A 26,963-nucleotide genomic window follows, 5' to 3' on the forward strand; every position below is an offset into this window, starting at 1 on the left:
TCATAGAACACAGACCGCGCTTATCAGTCCGCCACAGTCCCTGTTCAGCTTGCTGCTCCCTCTCTGTCGTGTCATGATCCTCTTCGGCCACCTCTATTTCCCCTCGCGTTGCACCCAGCCGCCTCCCCGTGTCTCCGATCCTGGTCTTCTCACGTTTCCTGATGACCCGCGACCCTCCAGTCCGACCCGACTCAGCAACCATGACTTCCAGCCTCTCTTCATTTCCTAACCCATCTTTCTCTAGGCCCAATCCGAAGCCCGTACTAGCCCCTTCCGTATCCTCCCTCCCATCTTGCTGGATTGCTTCAGCCCGAAGCCCCATTTCCAATCCCTTTTTAATTGGGCCACTCAACTTCAAGCCCAACTCTCCCTTGCTCTCAAAACCAGCCCTATTTCGGCAATAATAAGAGCAGCCCATGTCATTCAAGTCCTCTTTCCTTATACCTGCATGCAATACTTCATCTCCATACGTGTTTAAATCCTGCGTAACTGTCCTCTCCGATCCCTCCTCCACATTTAAGCCATATCCCTTAAAATCCTCCTTTCCATTACCCTGATAGGAACTAATTGAATCCATGCTATAATCGGTATTATTCAAATTTGAATAATGACAATTTAAATCATTAAATAAGACCTCAGGAATGACCATTCTATCCTTGTCCCCGTCTACCAGCGGCATGTTTGGAGCCAACATGTCAGCCGTCGGATCCCATAGCACCGCCCCAGCCATCAGGCCACTATCCTCAGAACAAGATCTGCGATAATCCACTTGGTTCTGAACCATATTTTCTGCACCACATGTCTCACAGTCCAACTCCTTCACAAAAACATCATAGCCACTATCACCAATAGAGAGGTACACCCACTCTCTAATCACGTCAAAAACATCAGTGTCAACTTGAAATCGTCCACTTCTAAAGGATGATCCTGCTTCCATGTCTACATCGCATTTAATAATTTCTCCCCATTGTCGTCCTATGGTTTGAAAAGTATCTGTTGACCAGACATGGAGTGGTACTCCGTAGCATTCTAACCAAACTCTCCGAGTTTCACAGCGATCGGACTCTTCCCATCTCCGAACCCTGTGAAAAAATTGTAGCAGACTATTCAATTTGAACGTAAAAGTATCGTCTGCATGTTTCACTGTTTCAAACGTCACTAGGGCTTTACATGCACTTATCTCTCTAACTTCAACAACCTGAGGCACACTCTTGCAAATAGACCTTTTCAGCGATTGGATATCAATTGGTTTTAAAGTGCAACCTACTACGCTCCTCCCTAACCACTCCAGGTTCGCCTGCGCTACTGCAACGTCAGCCCTCTTCCTCCTACTGTGGTTAGCTGCTTGCGCCTCATCCTTGTTCACCTCGCTTTCTTGTGCAATAACCCCTTCTTCTCCACTATCAGATTCCTTAGGCTCTCCCTTGTTTTCACTATCAGCTCCTTTATGCCCTCCCTCGTACAAAACCCTCTGATCCACATGCACCCTTCGTTCCCGCTCTTGTAAGGGTCTTCTAAATTTCGCTTCACCAACAGACAACAACTTCCCTCGTAACCTCATACGATTCATCTCCATAATCGCTTTCCGAGCGGCCCCTTTCGTCGTATATCGTACAAAAGCAAAAAGATAAACCATACCCTGTTTACATTTTCTCGAGAGGTATATGTCAATGATTCTGCCCGTCCACCCAAACAAGTGGTACAATTCCTTCTTTGAAATATCTTCCGGTAGATTATCAACAAAGACAGAAAAAGATTCTTTTTCCAGGCGATAATATTCTTCCCGATTCCAAACCCTAGGATCCTTTGTACCCCATTGATACAATCTAAGTCTACCTCGCTCAGTGTTTCCCCCCCTCACATGCTCTCTCGCTCTCTCTCTCATTTCTCTACACTATATAAATTTTGTTTATCAGAATTAAGTGTCTAGTAGATTAAATAACTATTTTATAGTTAATACAATTAATACCATATTAAAAAAAGAAAAACAACGCATACAAGTTATTTTTTTATTAATTAAATTATTATAATTAAAATGAAATTTAACATAACAACTTAAAATTATAATTTTAATCTTATCACGTGCATGGCACAGGTGATTAAACTTGTAATATCTAAAGATAGAAAGACAAAAATACTATCTATAAAAATAGTAGTAACATAAATTATGGTCATCACATACTCAAATCTTAAAATTTAAAAATTAAAAACAAAAATAATTAAATATGAGATCAAATATCATTTTGTCATTATATAAGAAGAATTTTTATTATTAACAACAAAAAATATTAATTATAAAAAAATAGTGAAACAGTGAAAAATAAATAATTTTAATACAATCCAATTTTCACATATTTTTCGGATCTCTGCCTATTTAATAGTTGATACTTTTTATTAATATTTAGATTTTACTTATTATATATATAATTTGTTTCAAATTTTTTCGTATTCATGATTTACAATAATTTCTTAAGTCATTTGTGAGGTAAATGATACTTAATTATTTATTTTATCAACCTAAAGGAGTATTTATTTTTTATTTATTTCTTTTAAAATAAAATCTTAAAATTTTATCTTTTAAAACCAATTTATACTACAGCAGACAAACTTTTATAATTTGTACCATCTTAAATAAAATATTTATATTAAAAAATTATTTGATTAAATGTTGTTTAGATTAAAAAATATCTTAAAAAAATGTCTGTTAAAATCCGCTTCATTGATTTTTTTATTTTTTAGATGAATTAAATATTATTATATGCATTAATATGTTACTTAACTATCATAACTTAGATCCACCGTGAATAATCTTTGTTATTTAGGCATATTCTTATACATAAGTTAAATATGATTTCAATGTTATTACTTACACACAAAATTTTAACACTAAATATTCTTAAAATCTGTAATTATAAATTATATTTTTGTAATATTTAAACCATAAAAATAATATCTATTTTTTAAATATATCATTTTATTGTAAAAAATAAATTTAAAAGGAAATACAAAAAATATATAAATTATATTCTATTAATAAATTTCACTTTAATGTGATTTTAACTAACATTATTAACACAAATTATATGACAATAAATTTTTTTAATCATAATTAATTTTATAAAATCACATTTATACCAACATGTATTGTCTATCTTAAAATACTTTTATATATGAATTATTTAAATATGAATTATTGCATAAGGTCATTGACCTCTCTGTAAAGCAATTAGAGAATGAAATATTAAATAAATATAAAAACTGACTCAAAAGGAAAAAATTATTTTTTTTTATAACTAAATTTCTATTCAATTTGTACTTAAAAGTTGAAATAAAAACATCTTGAAAAATAAAAACACTATGATAAAATTATTTCTTTGATAACTTGCACGATATTTTTTTTTGTGACTGAACATAACATAAAGAAAAAAGACCTAAGAAAAAGAGTAGTACTCCTCTCTAATAATAATGTCTAAATTATTAAGAGGTAGTAACCACTCTAAATACACCTGCTTGTTTAAAGCAGCAGTATTAGCCATTAAATCAGCTGCTCTGTTTGCTGTGCGCTGGATGAGCACTAAAGTAGCCGTCCAATTGCGCTGGAGCATCTCTTTGATTTTGTCAAACAGATCAGAGTCATTCCTAATCATGCTGGTTGTGCCTTGCAAAACATGAAGAAACGCATCAAGATTATCAGTTTCACATATGACCTCTTTGCACTCGTAATCCCAAGTCATAACAAGCCCTCTCCAAATAGTATGAAACTCCCAACAGAGAACACTAGAAAGAGGTATACTGGCAGAACAACCTTTTTATCCAAATTCCTATGCTGTCTCTAATATTACATCCAAAGCCAGCTAATTGCTCATTTTCAAAAACGCTTGCATCGCAGTTCACTTTACAGACATTCATTGGAGGTGATTCCCAGTTATATTTCAAAGAAGAATGAATAATATGTTTTTGGTTGATAATAACATTAGAGAAATCTCGAGCAGCATGTTTAACTAAGTGAATAATTTTCTCCTTACTCCATGAATCATCTTGGTGGAAGATGTCATTGTTCCTATCCCTCCAAATCCACCAAAAAGCCGCTGCAAAGAGAAACTCATTTTTGTTGAGGTTAGAACGAATCCAAGACACAAAATTCAAACTAGAGTCCTCAGCGGTCATTCCCAAATTTAAGCTAATCCAAATCAGTCGTGCTTTTTGGCAAGTCCTAAAGCAGTGGTTAATATTCTATAGAGCAAGATAACATCTCTGACAAAAATCAGAAGTAGCAAGACCTCTTTGAAACCGGTAACTAGCTGTGGGAACTCTGTTGTTGAGGCAAAGCCAGAGCAGACACTTTATCTTCTCCGGTATTCTCAAGCGCCAAAGCCAAAACCAATTTTCATTATCATTCCAGCCAAATTTCTTCTTCAATAGCCATTCATACCCGCTTTTAGTCGAGTAGGTAAGAGTATTTGAGTTTGTCCAAAACTAACCTGTTTTATCTCCTGCCTGCTTGATAGGATCAAAGAGCATCAAATCAAGTTTAACTTCTTCCGAAATCATTGTGCAAAGAATATCCCACCGCCAAGGCCCATGGTGCCACACACCTTCTAACTTCAAGTGAGAATCAGAAATGTGCACAAAAGGAACTAAAGGAGCTAACGTTCCACATGGTCGCCAAGCATGATACCAAAAGGATTGAGACATCCTGCCTGTACACCAATCAAAACCATCATGAAGCTTTTCTATTGTCTTATAAATCGTTCGCCTCTTGAAATATTATTAGAAAAATTGGGTAAAAAGCAAGAACTCCCAGATAAATATTTTGCCAACATAATTTTTACCCAAAGCTTATCTTTATTATGCAATAATTGCCAAACAAGCTTTTCGAGTAAAGCAAAATTTACACATTGGGTATCTCTAATTCCTAAGCCTTCATATTTTTTTGGAGTGACAACTTTGCTCTACTTAACCAAATTTAAGCAACACTCTCCCACCTTTTCCTTCCACAAGAATTATCTAAGCACAGAATCAATCTTTTGACAAACCAAAGTAAGAAAAATAGTCACTTGCATCTGATAAATAGGAAGAGAAGAAGCAACAGATTTAATTAAGCAAAGCCTGCGTGCTCTGTTGAGGAGCTGATCTTTCCAACTAGCCAATCTATTCTTGATCTTCTCTAAAGAGTCTGAAAAAATAGATCTAGCAGCTCGAGAATGATTAAGGTTCACCCCCAAGTATTTGCCTAGGTCACTAGTAAAAGGAATATGAGAAACACCAGACAACATTTCCTTCCTTCTATTAGAGATATTTCTAGAACAAATAGTTTTAGATTTTTCAATGTTAACCTTCATACCTGAAGCTTTACAGAACAACTCCAAGGTGTGCACAACATTCTGAACTTGATTTTTCTTCGCTTAACAAAAAAGGAGTAGGTCATCTGCAAACATCAAGTGAGAAACTCTAGGTCCCCCTCTAGAAACAGCCATACCATCCCAAATACCCTCGTCAACTTGTTTGGAAATGAAGCACGCCAATCTCTCTATGCACAAAACAAATAAATACTGAGAAATTGGATCTCCTTGCCTGAGCCTTCTCCGAGGTTGGAAGCTGTCCAATCTATTCCCATTCCAAAGGATGAAAAGATTTGAGGCCTGAACCCAATTCATTACAAGCCGAATAATTAGAAAAGAAAAGCCAAAATATAATATGATACAACTCTACAAATGTACGTATACTTCTTTTAAGATAAAAAACTTTTTAATTAAATAAAATTAATATAGATGCCATTTAAACAAAATGCTTACTGATGTACTTTTACTGGCAGTTAGCATCAAATGTAAATTTATTATTTTGATTAGCTACCTTTAGCCAAGATACCAAATAATCATAGTTCAAATTATTATCTATTCAGTAACTGAGATGAGAAGTAAAGTATAAAAAATAACAAATGGATAACGGTTAAAAGCAGAAGACAAATATAAATGCTCGTATCTGACACGGTTTCTTATTACATATCTTAACACAAATATATGTTTTTAAATTATTTCCATGCTTTTTTTATAAGTTCAATTTACCAAAACTAAAAGGAAGTTAATAAGATCAGTTCCACAAAATATATCCAACGACAAATTGATACAAAAAGATAACCTAAACTAAGAGAACAAAAAAAGACAATTACATCAATTGTTCTAGAAAAACTATCCATAAACAGATAATCACTCGAGCACCGCATTAAGACCCTGCAAACAATCACAGATTTGAACTATTATTCATTGGCTTTTAAAAATGACTTGTACTTATCAAAATTAAAAAGTCTAATATAATCTCAAATATTAATTAATATCTAAAATTAATTCTTATTAATGTCTATTATAATATTTTTAAATCTTAATTATTTTACCAAACGCACTATCACTTATTGTTATTTGTGCTTATTGAAAGTCATTTTTAATTTAAATTATCAAACATAAAAGATAATTTTTATAAAGTAATTTTTATAAGCTGCTTTTAAAATGTAAAAATTTTATCAAATTAAGCGTAATGTTAGTTTTAGTGATTTATTTGAGTAAAAAGAATTATTTTTATAAAAAACTAAATAATTTTTTTAAAAAGAATTATATATTATTTAGAAAATAGAATTAAAATATGCTTTTAATATTTGAAGATTTTTTTAAAAAATTATCTAAATATAAAATAATTTTTGTCTATTAATTTTTTAAAATATAATTTTTTTAACTAGGTGATTGTATCTTCTCCCCTATAAATTTCTGTCTTCAGATCTTTTCATACTTAATTAGAAAGATATTTTATTAATATAAGATAACATATGATATCCTTTTAAGTTCAATTAGAAGATATAATATTAAATTTAAAATATGATTTAATTATTTTTTGATGATATGATATTAAAAATTGACACATTTAATTTTAGTTTATGTCAACTAAAAAGAGTAATTTTTATCTTAGATTTTTTTTGAAAAATTAAAATAAAAATATAACATAATTATTTTGAACCGAAACATCCCTGGCAAAATCAAAATGAACATAAATTGTCATATTTCAATATTTTTATTTTTTCAATTAGTAGAGACTTTCATCCAATATATAAACTCTACTACCGCATTATTAATCCACTTACTTCAATAATCTTCTTAATTCTTTAATTATTTGTTTCTTTCATTTTTAATCTTGAATATGGCTTTAACAAATTTGCCTTCAGGTGCAAGCAAGAAGTTCAAACCTACAGATGAAGAACTCATTCAAGATTTTCTCCGTAACAAAATTAATGAGAGGCCTCTACCAAACTATGGAACCATTCTTGAAGGTGAATTATTTGGTACGGAGAAGAATCTATCGAAAATTTGGAAAGAACACGTTGAAAATTCTTATGACGGGAAGGACCTCTACTTCTTCACTACTCTGAAGAGGAAGTTCTCAAAGCTTGAGGATGGTTCGCACCATCGGGTTGGGTTTTTGGGAAGCTGAAGAGATCGGAAAAGAGATTATGACCAATAAAACTAACCAATGCATTGGAATGAGAAAATGATATCGCTTTGAGAAAAGTGGTACTAGCCATGATGGTGGATGGATCTTGCATCAATATAGCATTGATTCTTCTTTGTTACCAAATCCTTCCAATGTAAGTATCATAATTTTGTGCATATTCTTTAACCAGAGGTTTCGAATTTGAATCAAAAGAACCAGTACAAACTAAATTTTTGTTGGACTGTATTCGTTAACGTTTCGATAATAGATTAAAAGTTCAATTGCTGATGGACATAGAGTTGTAAAAGTGTTCTGTCTAACAAAAAATTTTTTGTCTTTATTTTATTTTAATCTTCTCATTATTTCTGTTTCTATTTAAGAAACAAAATCAAAACACAACCTAAGTGACGACTACATTATGCTTAGTTTCTCAATGACACAACCTTGGATAATTTATTTTGGATTGATATATATATATATAATGACTGCTACGATATTTCTGTCTTGCTCCAATTCCAATTAAACAAAGATTAATGTATTTATATATTTTTCTTACAGATGAATAATTATATTTTATGCAAATTTAGAAAGAATAACATTAAACCTCGTCAAAAGAGAAGAAATCTCTGGCTCCCGAAACTGTGGCTACTCTAATACCGGTAAGTATTGATTTGATTGATGTGTTTAGTTTTTTCTAACTATAACAAAAAAGTTCAATTTTGATTTTAAACTTACTAAATTAATAGTAGTTTATAGCTTATTGAGTTGTGTTTATGTGTCTTCAAGTTTCAATTTAACGTCTCATACACACTCTTTCTTTTCAATAATAATAGTGCTGCCTTTGAATACGACTGAGTGTTGTTGAAATAACAAATTTAGAAATTACATTTTTGTTTATTTGAATACAATATTTCTAATTAGTTTGAGGATTACAAAGTGTATATGATTTGATTCTAACTCTTTTTATAATTTGAAAATACTGCTTCTATTAAAAAGTCTGTTTGAATTTTATTATATATAAAGTAAATTTTTTTTAATACTTTGATTTTGATTATTTAAATCCATATTTGCGTATCTTACTATCTACATAGTTATAATTAATGGCTCTTTTATTTAAATGGAACAAAGATGTTTTAATTTATAATTACAGCTTCTCATGTTTGTAAGACTAAATAAATAAAAGATTTTGATTTTGAAAGAATATAGGCGAATAAAGTAATTCGAGCAATTAAATAAAATAATTAAAGATTCAGTAATTGATTTAAGAACTACAGCTTATTTTCTAGTAGACTTTACTTATTTACTTTAATTTAAAAACCAACTTGATTTGCATATATATTGGACGAAAGTCAAATAATAATTATTCTTTAACAAAAAGAAAAAAAATTTCCATTTTACAACAAATGTCACATTCATCATAGTATTCGTATTGTAAGCATTATTCTATATTTTTTTTTTCTTCCAATTGAAATTGTGTATGAAAATTATTAAATTTTTAGATTAAAGTAAATCTGAATTTATGATGCTAATTTGGATATTTAATTTGACTTGATTTCCTACCTTATTTTCTATAACCATATACTAGTTACATATCTGAATCACACAAATGGTGAACGTGCAGTTTTTGTTTTATGTTTTTTACTTCATTATTATTATTATTATTATTATTATTATTATTAATAGAATCTATAGGTCAAGTTCTTGATATTATTATTGTGTTCTTGATATTAGAATGTCATTGATTATGCTAGGATAGTAGAATTTGTAAACCAATCAGAAAATGGAGATGACAGGATGGAGATTCAGAATGAATCAGCAAACTAATCGCAATAATGGAGATGAAAAGATTAATGAGATTCAGAGAGAACTAACAAATCAATTAGAGAATAATAATGGAGATGAAAAGATTGATGAGATTCAGAGAGAACTAACAAGTTAATTAGAGAATAATAAGGATTAAATAAAGGTTCAGGCTTTGGTTACTACTATTGAAATTGAGGCAAACTATGACGAAATGGAAGATGGTGATGATGATGAAGATCACAATGATATGACATAGCCAGAGTTTTTTGCAATGCAATTGATAGAAGTTAATAAAGATTGGTTCATCCCAAACAATGATGTCCCCCTAATTCCAAATAAATTTTACAATGACACATTAAAAAGGTTTAAAAAAGTTTTGTGATCAACAATATCTAATTTTTATTTTTCTTTTTTATTTATTTTTAGTTTTAATTTTGTACAGACTTTTGTTTTGGTCCCATAGATTTATGTATTAATTTTTTAGTGAATTAAGAACTACTTATTAATGTAGTTAATTTATTTAACTTTGTTCTAGATAAACTGAGGGTGTTTTTCCTGCAATTTAATATTTATTTGGAAGACATAGTATATGCATCATGCTTATTAATTAATGGGATTTATTCTTGGGCTACTCCAAAAAAAAAAAAAATTTAAGAATGACTTTTGATGTTTGGACTTTGGAGAATTGATTGTTTAAATGAAACTAGTGAAAAATCCGAGCTACCCCTGGGCTAGACACTATTCCATTATAAAATTTATTAATATTTATTTATTGGTATTAATAATTACTATTTTTAATTTTAAAAGATATTTATATATAAAAATTTATTGTACAGTGTATAAAATTATTTTATTCTATATTCTTAGAGAACAAAATAATTTTATTATATTTTTAGTTCATATTAAAAAAAAATTTAAATATAAAAGTTATTATGTTTGTGTTTAAATATGTTACTGTTGTACTATTCAAAAAAAAATAAAATTTTAATAAAATTAGTTTATATTCTAATCACACAAATAATAAATACTAACTAAATGATATTTATTTATATTATTAGTCTCTAGTGTATAACTTGTGCTACTCGTAAATCATATATTTAATTTATTTTATTATATTTATGTATAATTTTTATAAAAATTGATATATTCATTGAAAAAATTAATTTACTTAGTATATATAGAAAAATTAAATTATTAACCTTTTGTTATATTGATATTTAATTTAGTTAATAATTTATTCAAATGCTTTAAAATATATTGTAACTAAATTTTAAAAAATAGATAAATTAACTGTTATGAAGAGGTAAAATTAACTATTATAAAAGAGGTTAATATTTTAATCTTAAATAATTATATTAATTAAAATAAAACACATAAAAAAAACTATTGTATACTAAACACTTTTGACACCTTTATAAAAATATAAAAATAATTAATTAATCACAAATTTAATAACAAAATATTTGTATAATTGTTAAGAAAATACAAATGTTAAAATAGTATTTATTATAAAAGATATAGATATAGCAAGAATAACAAAACTTAATTACTGAATATGTTATTTTTAGATATCTATTACTAATAAATTCATAAATATATCATATCTTTCATTATAATATTTTTTACCACCAAAATTTTGAATAAAATAAAAAATATTTAATTTATTATTTTTCATGATAGTAAATAAGATAGTAAATTTTATTTATTTGATTAATTATTTAGTAGAGGATTTTTATATAATATCTAAAGATAGAAAGATAAAAATACTATCTATAAAAATAGTAGTAACATAAATTATGGTCATCACATACTCAAATCTTAAAATTTAAAAATTAAAAACAAAAATAATTAAATATGAGATCAAATATCATTTTGTCATTATATAAGAAGGATTTTATTATTAACAACAAAAAATATTAATTATAAAAAAATAGTGAAGCAGTAAAAAATAAATAATTTTGATACGATCCATTCTTCACGTTTTTCAGATCTCTGTCTATTTGATAGTTGATAATTTTTATTAATATTTAAATTTTACTTATTATATATATGATTTGTTACAAATTTTTTCGTATTCATGAGTTACAATGATTTCTTAAGTATTTTGTGAGTTAAATGATACTTAATTATTTATTTTATCAACCTAAAGGAGTATTTATTTCTTATTTATTTCTTTTAAAATAAAATCTTAAAATTCTATCTTTTAAAACCAATTTATACTACATTAGACAAACTTTTATAATTTGTACCATCTTAAATAAAATATTTATATTAAAAAATTATTTGATTAAATGTTGTTTAGATTAAAAAATATTTTAAAAAAATGTTTGTTAAAATCCGTTTCATTGATTTTTTTTTTATTTTTTAGATAAATTAGACATTATTATATGCATTAATATGTTACTTAACTATCGTAACTTAGATCCAATGTGAATAATCTTTGTTATTTAGGCATATTCTTGTACATAAGTTAAATATGATTTCAATATTGTCACTTACACACAAAATTTTAACACTAAATATTCTTAAAATCTGTAATTATAAATTATATTTTTGTAATATTTAAACCATAAAAATAATATCTATTTTTTAAATATATCATTTTATTGTAAAAAATAAATTTAAAAGGGAATGCAAAAAAATATATAAATTATATCCTATTAATAAATTTCACTTCATTGTGATTTTAACTAACATTATTACACAAATTATATGACAATAAAATTTTTTAATCATAATTAATTTATAAAATCACATTTATACTAACATGTATGTCTATCTTAAAATACTTTTATATATAAATTATTGTATAAGGTCATTGACTCTCTGTAAAGCAATTATAGAATGAAATATTAAATAAAAATAAATTCCAACTCAAAAAGAAAAAATTATTTTAAATAATTAAATTTCTATTCAATTTGTACTTAAAAGTTGAAATAAAAACATCTTCTTGAAAAATAAAAACACTATGATAAAAGGGGTAAGTATGGTTTTGGTCTCTAAAATTTTTCGCCAGAATCGAAATCGTCCCTCATCTAATTTTCGATTTAGAATCGTCTTTAACATTTTTTTTCGTATTAAAATCGTCATTTTTAATAAAATTTTTTATGGACTACCCCTATTCCTATTTTAATAATAAAAGTTATAAAAAAAAAAGAAAACGCGTGTTTAGGGGGAAGAAAACGCGTTTGGGGGGAAGAAAAGGGTATACGAAGGGGGAGGGGAAGGGAAGAGGGGGATGGGGGAGGGGGACGGCGCCGGCGAGTCTCCATCGTCGCCGCTGTGACCTCCTCGTCGTCGTCGCTTCCTCCAGAACTCTGATGAAGATGACGATGAAGGGGGAAGGGAAGCCGCCGTCCCGCCGCTGCCTCTCTCCTATCCAGATCAACCGTGATCTCTCCCCTCCTTCTCTTCTTCCCTGTCTCGGATCTCCTCGAACCAGAACTCACCACCGGCGAGCCTCTCCTGCTTCACCATGGCGCAGCAACGTGGAGCCTCTCCTGCTTCACCACCACGCAGCAACGTGGAGCCTGCTCTGTTTCACCACCGCCAGCGAGCCTCCCTGCTTACCCTCCCTCAGTCCCTGTCGCAGAAAGAATCAGAGCCACCACTACCTGTTACCCTCCCTCCAGCCCCTTGATTTGATTTTGAGTTAGTTTAGCTGAATTTTAATTTTCTGTTAGTTGATTTTAGATTATTAAATTGCTGAAAGTTGCTGCTAAATTATTGTTCTTGTTGTTGAATTAGCTTAGGTTATTGAATTTTTGTTAATGGTTAATTGTATACAAGATCCATGGTTGTTTTTGTTCTTCTGCATCTGGTTGTTGTTGTTTCATTATTTTTTGCTTCTACTGTTCTTCCACTTCTAGTTGAGCTTGTTGTTATCTATTGTTGTTATCCAATGTTGTTCTTCTGCGTTTGTGCATCTGCTTCTGGTTAATGTTGAGGAAGAAGATAGGTGTTGAGGAAGAGTTCTGGGTTTGTTTTTCTGAGTTTAAGTTCTGGATCTGAGCTCTAGGTTTCGATGAGGATAACAATGATGATGTTGATTTTTTTAGTTTTGGTTAGTGTGATGCAGATGGTGATGGAGTGGCAGTGGGTGGGGGGTGGTGGTGGTGGTGGTGGTGTTGGTGTTGGTTGTCGAGGTGGTGTTGGTGTTAGTGGTGGGGGTGGTGGTGGAGGTAATTGTGTTGGTAGAGGTGAGGGTATTTTTGTCTAAAAAAATTAAAAGGACAGTTTTAATATGAAAAAAAAACGTTAAGGACGATACTAATTCGAAAATTAGATGAGAGACGATTTCGATTCTAGCAAAAAACTTTAGAGATCAAAATCATACTTATCCCATGATAAAACTATTTCTTTGATAACTTGCACGATATGATACAACTTTACAAATTTACGTATATTTCTTTTAATATAAAAAACTCTTTAATTAAATATAATTAACATAGATGCTATTTACACAAAATGCTTACTGATATACTTTTACTCGCAGTTAGCATCAAATGTAGATTTATTATTTTGATTAGCTACCTTTAGCCAAGATGCCAAATAATCATAGTTCAAATTATTATCTATTCGATAACTGATGAGAAGTAAGTATAAAAATAACAAATGGATAACGGTTAAAGCAAGAGATAAATACAAATGCTCGTATCTAAGGACACGGTTTCTTACATATCTTAACACAAATATTTTAAATTATTTCCATGCTTTTTTTTATAAGTTCAATTTACCAAAACTAAAAGGAAGTTAATAAGATCAGTTCTACAAAATACATCCAACGACAAAGTCATACAAAAAGATAACCTAAACTAAGAACAAAAAAAAAGCATTACTCAATTGTTCTAGAAAAACTATCAAACAGATAATCACTCGAGCACCGCATTAAGACCCTGCAAACAAACAATCACAGATTTGCAGCCTCAAAATCATCTTCTAATCACTACAGACCGACCGACTCACCGACCCCCTGCCAGCATACATACTTGATGCCCATTTTTTTTCAAATCTGAATCTCTTCCAAGTTCTTTTGTAATGATGAACCTCCTTAAGGATCTCTTTAATTTTCATATCTTGATTTTTAAAAAATACTATTATTTTCTATGCCTTTTACTAATTAAAGCCACCATATAATATGTTGTGCCTTAATATTTGGTGTATATTATGGAGGATGGAAAGAAAAATAACAGCTTAAAAAAAAACTACCTTTTCAATTAATATAGTTAATTAAATTAATACTATAAAAGTAAAAAATAAATGTAATACTAACCTCTTTTGAAGCAAAAATGGACATCCTCCAAAATCTAAGCCTTTTTTACCAAACAGTTACATCAAAACGTAGCTAGCAAAATGAATAAAACATTAAAGTTAATTTTAATTCACATTATTTCAGTGTATGTTAAATTATAAAATAGTACTTAAGTACTATAAAGCATTTTATTGAAGAGTGTAGATATAAAAAATGATGTGACTTGAGAATAATAAATTCTTCTTCTTTCAACAATGAAATACATATGCTAAATAGAAAAATATTCTTAGATTCAATCAATTAGTAAACCAAAATTCTTTCATTTCTTTTTTTTTTAATTTTGTATAATAAAAGCTTTAATTCTGAAATTACTTTATTTGGGAAGAGTCTTGTTCTTTTCATATATCAATTCTTCTAACCCAATTATATTTTAAAGAAAAAAAGGTTAAAATTGATAATGGGATATAAATTGTTAAAAATGCTCATTCAAAAATTTAGTGGGACATGGATTGTTGAAATTTCTCATTCAGTATTTTTATTGTTATATGGAGTTACAGAGAATTCTATGCATCTTATATTTCATTAATACATTTTTTAGTAAAGGAACAACAATCCCAGTTGTACTTGCTGGTATACCATCAGACGAACATATTAATTAGATGGTATCCTAGAAGTTTTTTTATCTTTTAATTGAAATCTTAAAATTCTTTCCTCCATCATAAGTAGGAGTGTAGGACACAACTATAACCCGTTAACCATAACTATTAGGAGGCTAAGGTAACATAACCATATGATGCTAGATCTCAAATGAAAAAAAAAAGTCTTAGATACTACTGGCTAATATAGCAAGCAGTATCGATACCTACCAATTTGATTGGAGACATTGCAAGCACCCTGCTTCTTCGATGACGCTACTTTTGCTCTCAAAAATCTCAATGAGATCCTTAAGAACACTAAACTCTAATGACATGGAATTTGCATCATGAAATCTGCAAATAAAATTCGTAATATAAATATCTCTGTTAGTATCAAACACCAAAATGCAAATATAAAATAGTAAAGTAAACTACAAATTGATCTTTCAAGAAACTGATTTTGAAACATAAAATCAGTGACCAAACAGCCAATTTATAAGTTTCTTATGCCATTTCAAGTAGTAAACTACAAATTGATCTTCCATCTAGATATAATTAGTATCAAACAGAAGATACAAATTCTGATCCCATGAAAAAAGGCTACAACATACACTAACTAACCCAACAGCAAAGAAAATTATGGTGGCAAATATTCAGTAGAAGGCATTTTTGTTTAAAGGAAAACACATGTTCTATATGGGTTAGTACAAAAAAAATTCTCTTTCATAAATCTATTTTATCTTTCAGTTTTTTAATTTATGAGCAAAAAATTGTTCACGCTAAAATAGAACATGATAAATACTTGATCACACTAAAATAAAACAGTATCTCTTACAAAATTGAGATGCTGTGACAAGTTTAATGACAAAGGGAGCACAATTTAAAAAACTGGTGGCAGACTAACTCATGATGTGAGAAGCATCACGTAAGTTGTACCTTTCACACCATCAACTATTTTTATAAGTATTTCTTCTAATTATTATAGCTACAAAAATAAAACGTGTCCTAAATTACTAATTAAAAAGATTTTACAATTGTCTTCAAATTGCATTATCCAACAATAATTAGAAGAAAGACTTGTTAAAGGTACAACATATTGCAGCTTAATGCATTGCAATATATTTGGGGTAACTATCAAGTGCTTCAAGTTGATGAACACTGAGTGTACCTGCACGAAACTCATCAAAATCCATCCTTCTATATTGCAATGCATTAAGCTATAACCCAAATTCATTTTAATCAGCGAGCACTATTGGTGCAAATGCTATTTATATAATGTATGGAAGTATTGGTACAGTTAAATCATAGAACTTACTGATCCAAAAAAGTCAATGATGTGTGACTCCAGAGCAATTGTTGCGTTTTTCATCGAGGCCTGACCATGTCAAATTTGTGAGATGGCAAACACAATCATCTTAACCAAGTATATAAAAAGAATTTGAAACAAAACTAAAAGCTTTGATGTTTTCTAGGCTAATGGTTCCATTTTTGTTTGCTCCAAAAGTGTAAACTCTCCTTTAAATAAAGGAGTTCGTCTACAGTTAATGTCTTAGAGACTTAGACAGTGCCTGTGTTGGTGCCCATCAAATAATATTCTGCTTAGTATTGAGAAGCTTAATGTATAGTGGGATCATTTAAAAGCAGAAAGAACAATAAATAACAAAGAAAAGCAGTACCTAAAAATGCAATGCTTCAGCCACCTTTAATATTGGCAGCCGGTGTCCTATCTGGTGCATCTGGCAGCTGTTTTTCATTACATTCAAGTTCAGAGTCAGTCATGAGCAGCATGAAAGAAAAAGGATGCCGCTTCGCTGTTGCACAATATCTTTAAGTGTGCTTTCTTCTTTTTTCAATTTTGAAAGCTCAGCCTCATCCTTAGCCAGAGCTGATTGAGCTTTTTCAATTTATTCCCTCCAAAGCTTGACACCATCTCTGAAGAAGGGCAAAGTGTGCAAGGTTAGGGCTAGGACTTTCTACAGGTCGAAAATACACATTCTCTATCTTTTCTGTCAGTTACTGCTTCCATCACCAGTGAATTCCTCCTACTTTTTCACTGGTGATATGTCTAGGTATTTTGAACCACAAATTGATTTGTGTATACTCCACAACTGCCTCAATTACAGAGGGAAAGAGAGAAAGAGAGAGATAAAGGAAATCAAGTAATGATCTGATTTTTAAAATATGCATTTAAACGTTACACAACTAACCTCAAATGGATAACTCTGCAGAATGCCGATTGATAGGTAAATGGACACAGTTCAACGGATCCAACAGATGCCACCACCGCCGTCGCCTCATTTCTCTTCTTTTCTCTATCGATCTGGCATCCTTCTCTGTGACCGTCCCTGTCGTCGCCACCCTCTTCTCCTTCTTCCATCGTTCTTTGTTTCTTCACCGTTGTTTTCTTCTTCTCTTCTACATCGAAAGAGGAAGTCTTTCCCTCATATGGTGCCAACTACTCCCCCTTTCAAAACTGCAGCACGCTCTCATATCTTCTCTTCTTGAACAATAAAAAGCAGCTGCAAGTCCTGGAATAAAACCATGAATTTTGTCGAGTCTTTGTTTATTCTTGAATTTCCAACTGCAATAAATTAGACATACTGTTTTGACTATACACATGCATATTTGTGTCATTATAATAATTTTAAGCATCAACTGTATTTTTAAAACAAACAAATAAAAAACAAAAATAATGAACACCAAAAAAGGAAACATTATTTATTAGACGGCATCCTAAACAAAATGATGTAACTATAGCAGCATTCTCACACAATTATATATAAACTCATATGTCCACAGCATGGAATGATTAAATTGAGGCTGAAAATTCAATCATTTCCATTTAGAGATAGAAAAGAATAGCATATTTCCAAGTGAACTTCTCTAGTACTGATTATATCAAAGGATCACAATTTAATTTAGTATTGAAAGAAAGATCTTTAGTTGTAGTTGAGAAAGAAAGAATATGAAGTTTATCTCCTAAAGCAGCAAAATGAAAATCATTATGGTCACTTCCAAAATCTTCAATGGCAGTAGCGAATGCCACGTCCCTTTCATATATGCCTCCTAATCATTTTCTGAAAACTTAAAAAAATATCAATATTTAATCAGAGAATAAATTTATAAAATATCAATAAATTTGATAATTTGGAGTTTGGACACTAATTAATACTTCATCTATTCGTTTTTTATCACTTTGCATTAAGAATCTTAGAATCACTAATGAAGAGATACAATTAGAATAATTTTCGATACTTTTATAAATTAAAAGCATAATGATACTTCAACAATAAATTAAAAGCATAATTCTTTCCCATGACATGTGAAGAGTACAATTAGACTATCAATTTGCAGACCAAGCACATACATAGAGAAAAAGACCAATATCCCATGAAAAACGAAGCCATTCCAATTTCATTATACATGCATATTAAGGAGAAGCTACCAGAAATACCTCTTCCATGGTAGTGGCAATATTAAGTCTCAGTACAATTCACTGAGAACAATTTCAGCAGCTTGATCAGCATCATTTGGATTTTCAATAGCCACCGCCTTAAGTGTTCTGCTGTGAACAAAAATTCTTTAAAATGATGGGCCAGAGTGTTTATTTTGGAATCTTGAAGGAGACATACTTACATGTTGGTCGCATGCACAGATTAATGCACACAAAAATACTTAGGAATTTGGCAATCATAGGCTAAAAGAACTCTTTCAAGCTTGTTTTCATGTAAATGGTTTCTGAAAATTTGGAAGGGAACCAATGACAGTGTTAAACAACTAATATCAGAAATGGTTCAGGTGAAATTAGTAGTCTTTTGTAAGGATTTTGAGGTGAAAATCTCAACATATAAAGCTACTCATTTATCTAAAAACATGCAGTTACTGTCTGTTTAACATGCATATAGAATGTCCATCGCTTAATAATATTTCTTTTTTTTTAATTAGATAATTATTTAATTATTTGAATGTTAATTCAATCCACAATTGAAAATTTGCAGCTAGAATACAGTATAAATAACACCAGATCACAGAGTAGCAATTATTATACTTAAAATCCAACAATAGATTACCATAATTCAATTATATTTTCAAATTTTAAAGGTAAAGAGCAATACCTGGGGGAATATATCTTGCAAGCAAGCTCCTATACACCGAATTGAAACCCATTATCAAAGAAAATTATCTATAAAGTTTATTTAAAAAAAAAAAAAAGTGGGTTAAACATAATGAAGAGGAGAATCATTTTAATAACGATAATAGAATCATGTGATCATGAAATTACAGATAGAGATACACAAAATACACAAAAAATAAGTGGTCAAAACCCCAATGATTGCAAGATTACAGTACACAATTTATTCAAATCATCAATGTGCAAATTCACTCATAAATCCAAAAAAATCTCTTCCTCGCAAAAAACTACCATGCAGATAAAAAATGCAGAACACAGAATAAAAAGAGTATATTTTTCCCATAAATTGAGAAGTTCTTTTATCTTTTAATTGAAAATCTTAAAAGTTCTTTCCCTCCATCAATAAGTAGGACACAACTATAACCTGTTAACCACAATTATTAGGAAGCTAAGGTAACATAACCATATGATGCTAGATCTACAGTTTATAATTTAACCAACCAATAAAGCAAGCAAACAACATAACCATATGCAACGGTCTCAGCAACAAAAAACAATTAAATTAAAACTAAAAGATAAAATGAAGCAAATCAGCTTAAACAAATCAAAATAAAATTTTAGGTGAATTTCAAAACAGTGCATTATATCCCATCAGCATAAGAAATAAGAAAAAGATATAGATGTACTTCTCTAATGACTTGCCTCTGCTTTGATCTGACCTAAACCCAAAACCACACACACAAAACAACTAAAAGAAGGGAAACAAATATTTTGAAATAAAAACAGAAGAAGATTAGAAAAAAACACGTTAATTTTTTATTTTGAAATTAAAAGAAAAATAGCTTACCTTTGCCTCACAGCCGATAACTTCTTCAACGGCTCCTCCAGCTCGTGCTCTTTCCTCCCTCGGCGACAGTGATGCGGCTCGTGGCTCCATGGACGGCAATGACAAGGTGCGAGCTCTCTCTCTTTCTGACGCATCTCTCTTCTGCGAACTTTCTCTCTCTCGCGCGGTTGGTTTGGCGGCGACGGCGGTTGCGAGGACCACTAGCGCCAGCGCGTCCTTCCTCTCTTCTCTTCTCTGGCTTCCGTTCTCTATTCTTTCTTCTGCTGTGTGTGTGTATTTGCTTGTGCATGTATTGCGTTTTGGAAGGGAAAGGGAGTCGGTGAGTGGCGGTGACTGACGGTGAGTGCGAGTAGGAGTTAAGGTAAAATTAGAATTTTTAATTTGAAAATTTAGGGTTAAAATTGAAATTTGATAATTTTAATAAAATTAGGGTATATTGTATTAATTTAAAATTTATTTTAATCTCTTAAAATTAATATCAATTTATTATTTGACTTTTAATCAAATATTTTAATTTAAAATATAAGATAATATAATTAATTTTTTTATTCATAAAACTTAAAACATTAAATTTTAAAATCTCAATTATTTAAATTAAATTATATAAAATTCTTATTCTTTTATAACTACTAAGCTTTATAATTTATATATAGAAAAATATCTAATAATTATAGAATTAAATAGAATTTTTATTTTAATTATTAAAATTTGATTTAATTATTTTTAATAAAATAATTTTTGAAAATAAAATCTTTAATAAATAAATAAATTTAGAATCGACTCATAAATAAATAAAGTCTTTACATAATTCAAATTCAATAAATTGAATTTATATAGAAATGTAAATGGAGATAAGTAGGTAATGATTTTGAGTTTAAGGGATTCAGGTAATTTTTGAGTAGTTTTGGTTTATCAACGTAAATTGTCCTAAAATATATGAGTATCTTTTAAAGTATCTAAAGTTGAAATTTTCAAAAATAATTTGTACTTATCAAAATTAAAAAGTCTAATATAATCTCATATATTAATTAATATCCAAAATTAATTCTTACTAATATCTATTATAATATTTTTAAATCCTAAGTATTTTACCAAACACACTACCACTTATTGTTATTTGTGCTTATTGAAAGTCATTTTTAATTTAAATTATCAAACATAAAAGATAATTTTATAAAGTAATATTTATAAGCTACTTTTAAAATGTAAAAATTTTATCAAATTAAGCATAAGGGTTAGTTTTAGTGATTTATTTGAGTAAAAAAATTATTTTTATAAAAAAATAAATAATTTTTTTATAAAAAAATTATATGTTATTTAGAAAATAGAATTAAAATATGCTTTTAATATTTGAAATTTTTTTAAAAAAATTTATCTAAATATAAAATAATTTTTGTCTATTAATTTTTTTAAAATATAATTTTTTTAACCAGGTGATTATATCTTTTCCCTTATGAATTTCTATCTTCATATCTTTTCATAGTTAATTAGAAAGATATTTTATTAATATAAGATAACATATAATATCTTTTTAAGTTCAATTAAAAGATATACTATTAAATTTAAAATATGATTTAATTATTTTTTTGATGATATAATTTTAAAAATTGACACATTTAATTATAATTGATGTCAACTAAAAAGAGTAATTTTTATCTTAAATTTTTTTTTTGAAAAATTAAAATAAAAAGATCACATAATTATTTTGAACCGAAACAAATTCAGGCAAAATCAAAACAAACATAAATTGTCATATTTCAATCTTTTTATTTTTTCAATCAGTCCAATATATAAACTCTACTACCGCATTATTAAACCACTTACCTCAATAATCTTCTTAATTCTTTAATTATTTGTTTCTTTCTTTTTTAATCTTGAATATGACTTCAACAAATTTGCCTTCAAGTGCAAGCAAGAAGTTCGAACCTACAGATGAAGAACTCATTCAAGATTTTCTCCGTAACAAAATCAATGGGAGGCCTCTACCAAACTATGGAACCATTCTTGAAGGTGAATTGTTTGGTACAGAGAAGAATCCATGGGAAATTTGGGAAGAAAACGTTGAAAATTCTTATGACGGGAAGGACCTCTATTTCTTCACTACTCTGAAGAGGAAGTTCTCGACTAACAGCTTGAGGATGGTTCGCACCATCGGGTTGGGTTCTTGGGAAGGTGAAGACATCGGAAAAGAGATTATGGCCAATAAAACTAACCAGCGCATTGGAATGAGGAAACGATATCGCTTTGAGAAGAGTGGTACTAGCCATGATGGTGGATGGATCTTACATCAATATAGCATTGATTCTTCTTTGTTACCAAATCCTTCCAATGTAAGTATCATAATTTTGTGTATATTCTTTAACCAGTGTAACAGCCCTAGGAATCCAAGACAAAGCAAAAACTATAATTGAATTAAAACAAGAATATGAGAACTGTAGCAATGACAAAACAGAACGATGGTTCATTTTTATTATTAAAAAATATTTAAATACAAAAATATAATTAAATAATTATATAAAATTTTTTATAATGTAATTTATTATTCAAATTATTTTAAGAAATAGATATTATAATTTTTATTTTGATAGTATTTTTATTCATAAATTTATACAAACACATAATATAAAGTATAAACAGTGAGGTATAAAATAACATAATCAAAATAGAAATAATAACATTATTCCCCTTATATATTTTACATTATTTCAATTTAATCGCTTAAATTTTATTTAAATTTTAAATGTTTGATGTTTGATTATATGATACTAAAGTAATGACAATGGATGATTTTTGTTGCATTTGTGGTCTTTATCTTAAATTTGTGTTTTATGTGATTGTAAAGTCATACACAAGATCTAAAAAGGTATAGATAATTCATTGAGTATGGATACATTTTTTAGTAAATCTCTTTATTCATGGTTCCTGAAAAATTTATCGGCTCAATTTCATCACTAAAGTGTCTTTTGGCTCCTTATCTTTGTTTGCACAATCAATATCTTTTGGTTTCGCGGAACAAGTTTATCTTTGAGGTTGACCACTCTATGCAAGAATATTCTATTTGTTGGACAGCTCTCCATTTAGCTAAAGACTATCATTTTGTATAATTCAAACTTTTTTAAACTAAGAGTAGAGTTTGTTCCTTTTTTTAGAAATAAATCATATGGGTGCTCCTGTCTGGCCATTTTTCAAATTAAATACTAATGGTTCAGTAATAAAAGAAGGAATTGCGACTTGCAATGATATCATAAAGGATCATGATATCATAAAGGATCATGCTGATAAGTTTTTGGCATATTTCGGTACTAATTTGGATACTTGTTTCTATTACTCAAATTGAATTATGGAAAATTCTTCTTAGATTAGATTTGGCTATCAATCTTAGTATTCTTAACCTAAGTATTGATGTGGATTCAAATGTTGCTGCCCAAGTCTGGAGAATAATACTAATTTTCATTTTGCTAAATTTATTGATGTTACGATTCATTTCATATGTCACCGATTTACCAATTGAAAAAATTATCATAAATTTAGGAAAGCATATGCTTGTGCTGATTGATCGGCGGCACAAGGTTATAATATACAGTTAGGATGCCATTTTTTCTTTAATTTACCTCTTGTTATTTTTTTATTTTATGATAGATGCCATTGGTATTTCTTTTTTGTAGAGTTGTTTCTATATAGTTTCTTGGACTTTAGCCTCGTTTCTTGTAAAAACAAAAGAGTATATACCCATTTTGGTCTTCAAAGAATTTCAGACTGGACACTTTAGTCCCCAACTAAAATTAATTACTTGCTTGGTCTCTAACAATTAACTCCGTCAGTCACTTAGGTTTTTTACCCCGTTAATTCTAACGGAGGACAAAATAGTCCCTGACAACTCTAACAGGGGACAAAATGGTCCCTGATATCCTCTGTTCGGAAATGACATTGTTCTCTTCCAATTTCCATCATATTTCGCATAACACTAACAGTCTAACACTGTAACTTCAAATTACACAATGCACACTCTATAAATTTAATGTTTACAAGAAAAAAATCCTCAACTTATTCTCAACCAATTTATACTTAGGAAATCAATGCCTATGTCTCTCAACTAGTTGTCGTCTTTGATGGATCTCATGAATCTAGACAGCAAGTCTGATTTGTTAAGACTCATCGTTGTTGTTGCTATCTGCCTCCTCCTCTACCCTAACATCTCCATGACTACATTGTCCACCACTTCGATCGCTTTCTTCAGCTTCTTCTCCGAACTAATGTTCAGTAATCGCTGCAGTTTTCATATAAGCGGCAACGATGACATTGCTCGTTGTAATAGCTTGGATGCGAGATCGAAGTTGTCTGCTAACTTGGACTCCGAAAAAGAAGAAATGAAGCACTCAGTGTCTATTTCAAATGAGAATTTGCATATGGTGTCGAAGGAGAATCTTCTCATGATGTCCTGATGTCCAACAATCTATATTGCTTGTCAGAGAGTGGAGAAAGGTGTGTCCTTGGAGTAGTTATAGAACTTGGTCTTGAGGATGTCGTGGACGTTATCAAGGTTGGAGGTGATGTTATCAAAGACGTGGAAGTGGATGCTTTTGGTGGGTGAAGTGCAGAGGAAGTGGATGTACCAGTCACAAAGATTTAGGAATTGTGTGGTCCATGACATGTTGAGGTAGGTGCGACACGTGTGACAATTACACTATGGCTTAATATTGGAACTAAAGAGAAGGAAGAAAAAGATGAAAAAGAAGACTCTGAAGGTGAAGAAGGAGAGTATGAATGTTAGGGTTATGCAAGATATGATAAAAATCGGGGAAGAACATTGTCATTTTCGAATAAAGGGGTCAGGGATCATTTTGTCCCTTGTTAGAGTTGTCAAGGATCATTTTGTCCCATATTAGAATTTTCAGGGACCATTTTGTCTTCCGTTAAAGTTAACGGAGCCAAGGACCTAAGTGACTGACGGAATTAATTGTTAGGAACCAATCGAGTAATTAATTTTAGTTAGGGACTAAAATGTCTTGTTTAAAATTCTCTGAGAATCAAAATGGGTATATACTAAAAAAAAAATAAAAATTGAAGTTTGTTTTTATGAAAAAGAAATTAGAATTCAGTCCTCTCTTCTTATCTATGAAATTTTTCTTCTTCATTTACTATCAATAACTTAATTAAGAAGGCAAAAAATAGACAAAATAAATTCTTCGTAATATTATTATCATCATAAATTAAGGTTAGTAATTCTTTTTATTTTATCTGTGATAGTCATAAATTTCAAAATCTTTTATGTGAATGATAATTTTATAATGTATATTAGAAATTATATTAAGTTTAAAATATGTTGCATGCTTATTTTTTTATGTTGAAGTGTTTGACTTATGTATTTTTAGGATTGAGTGAACTTATACCAAGACAAATTGAAATGTTTGTTTAATTTAATGCATGGTATGTGTTTTTTTTTTAATAATGTGTTGAATGTGTGGGTTTGAAGAGGTTTTTGAGTGCAAGAATTTGAGTTTGTATTAACATTATTCAATCCTTTAGTTATTTTATGTATATGTTTTGGATTGAGTTTTTCTTGTTTGTTCAATAAACTAGGTTATATAGTTCTTAAAAGAATACAAATAATAAATTTAACTATTAATAATATTTTGTTGATATATATATATATATATATATATATATATATATAAATAAATTATAATTATATTTTAATATATTTATTTATATTTTATTTATTATTTTATTATAAAATAAATTTTTTAATTGAACCACAATTAAATCGATCAAACTAATAAATTAGTAAACTAATAATTAAAACGGTTGGATGTCGGTTCGGTCAGAACCTTGAAAGAATTCAAATTAGTAAATTAGTTTGAAAATCCCAAAATACCCTAACAACTACACGAAATCCGTGATCTTCCCCCACAGCTCTCTCAAACACCGTACAACAGCCACTTCCTTCACACTGCGGCTGTGCTTCTCTCTCGCCGCCGGTCAGATCTCTGCACCGATCTGCTTGCTCTCTTCTGTTTTTTTTTTTTTGCCTCTCTCATTATCTTGATTATTTGATTATTGAATATTGATGACTTGATCTGTTAAGGATATGGATTTTAAATTGTTTTGTTCATCTATCTATCTATTTTATTAGATTAGTCCCTGTCGCCACCACTGACAGCCTCCGCATACTCCTTCCCTCATCGGTGGCTGAGTTACTTGCTGCTGACCTGCTGCTCACTCCTTCCCTCCGCCGCAATCACCGCTTCTTCCTCGTGATCCAGGTGAGTTTTTTTTTTAAAATCTTCCTTTGATGAATTTTGTATGTTATGATTTTATTTGTGTACTCTGTTCCTATGATTTTTTAAGGATTCCAAAGTTGTGCAATATGTTCTGTGTATATTGGGTTATTATGTTTTTTTTATTTGTTCTTATGATTTTTTATCATTCCAAATCTGTTCTTATGATTTATATTTGTGTAATCTGTTCTTATAATTTTTTAAGGATTTCAAATTTGTGCAATATGTTCGGGGTATGTTAGGGTTATTATGATTTTTTTTATCTTTCTTTGGTTTTTTCCTTTTTGTTTCTCTTGATTGTATTTACATTAGGGTTATATTTTCTTTTGCTGTTGAATGTGCAATCTGTTCTGTGTAATCGTTGCAATCTTTTCTATTTCTTGTGAGTAGTGACACTGTCTGAGTAGATTATTGCGTTTGATGAATCTGGTGGTGGGCTTGGTTAAGGTGGTTTGTGTTTAGGAAGTGGTGGGTAATATGGTGGTTAGGTTGCTTTTGTATGGTTAAAGAGATGTGTGATGATTGTCATGATTCCTTGCAT

At 29.7% G+C, this 26,963-nt stretch overlaps 2 protein-coding genes across 7 annotated transcripts in view; one reads left to right on the top strand and one right to left on the bottom strand.

Annotated features, from left to right (window-relative positions):
* LOC130942057 (uncharacterized) overlaps positions 1 to 20,461 on the bottom strand; it is a 44,882-nt gene extending 24,421 nt beyond the window's left edge. The window contains exons 1-4 of one of the 6 annotated variants that reach the window (XR_009070794.1): positions 20,145 to 20,461; positions 19,281 to 19,348; positions 18,802 to 18,903; positions 18,620 to 18,727 (exon numbers count right to left, since the gene is read on the bottom strand). The gene's annotated coding sequence lies outside the window, so the exon portion shown is untranslated. Of the gene's footprint in view, positions 1 to 18,619; positions 19,349 to 20,144 lie in introns of all 6 variants that reach the window. The other 5 variants (XR_009070801.1, XR_009070797.1, XR_009070793.1 and 2 more) reach the window with 5 other exon arrangements.
* A 1,563-nt stretch (positions 20,462 to 22,024) lies between these two features.
* The window catches only part of LOC130939430 (NAC domain-containing protein 83-like), a 69,736-nt gene continuing 64,797 nt past the window's right edge, over positions 22,025 to 26,963 (top strand). Inside the window, exon 1 of the mRNA XM_057867533.1 lies at positions 22,025 to 22,474. Within this exon, the coding sequence (XP_057723516.1) occupies positions 22,025 to 22,474 (450 nt within the window). The remainder of the gene's footprint in view (positions 22,475 to 26,963) is intronic.

The sequence above is a fragment of the Arachis stenosperma genome, chromosome 7 (genome assembly GCF_014773155.1).
Source record: "Arachis stenosperma cultivar V10309 chromosome 7, arast.V10309.gnm1.PFL2, whole genome shotgun sequence".
In the NCBI taxonomy this organism is placed as follows: domain Eukaryota; kingdom Viridiplantae; phylum Streptophyta; class Magnoliopsida; order Fabales; family Fabaceae; genus Arachis; species Arachis stenosperma.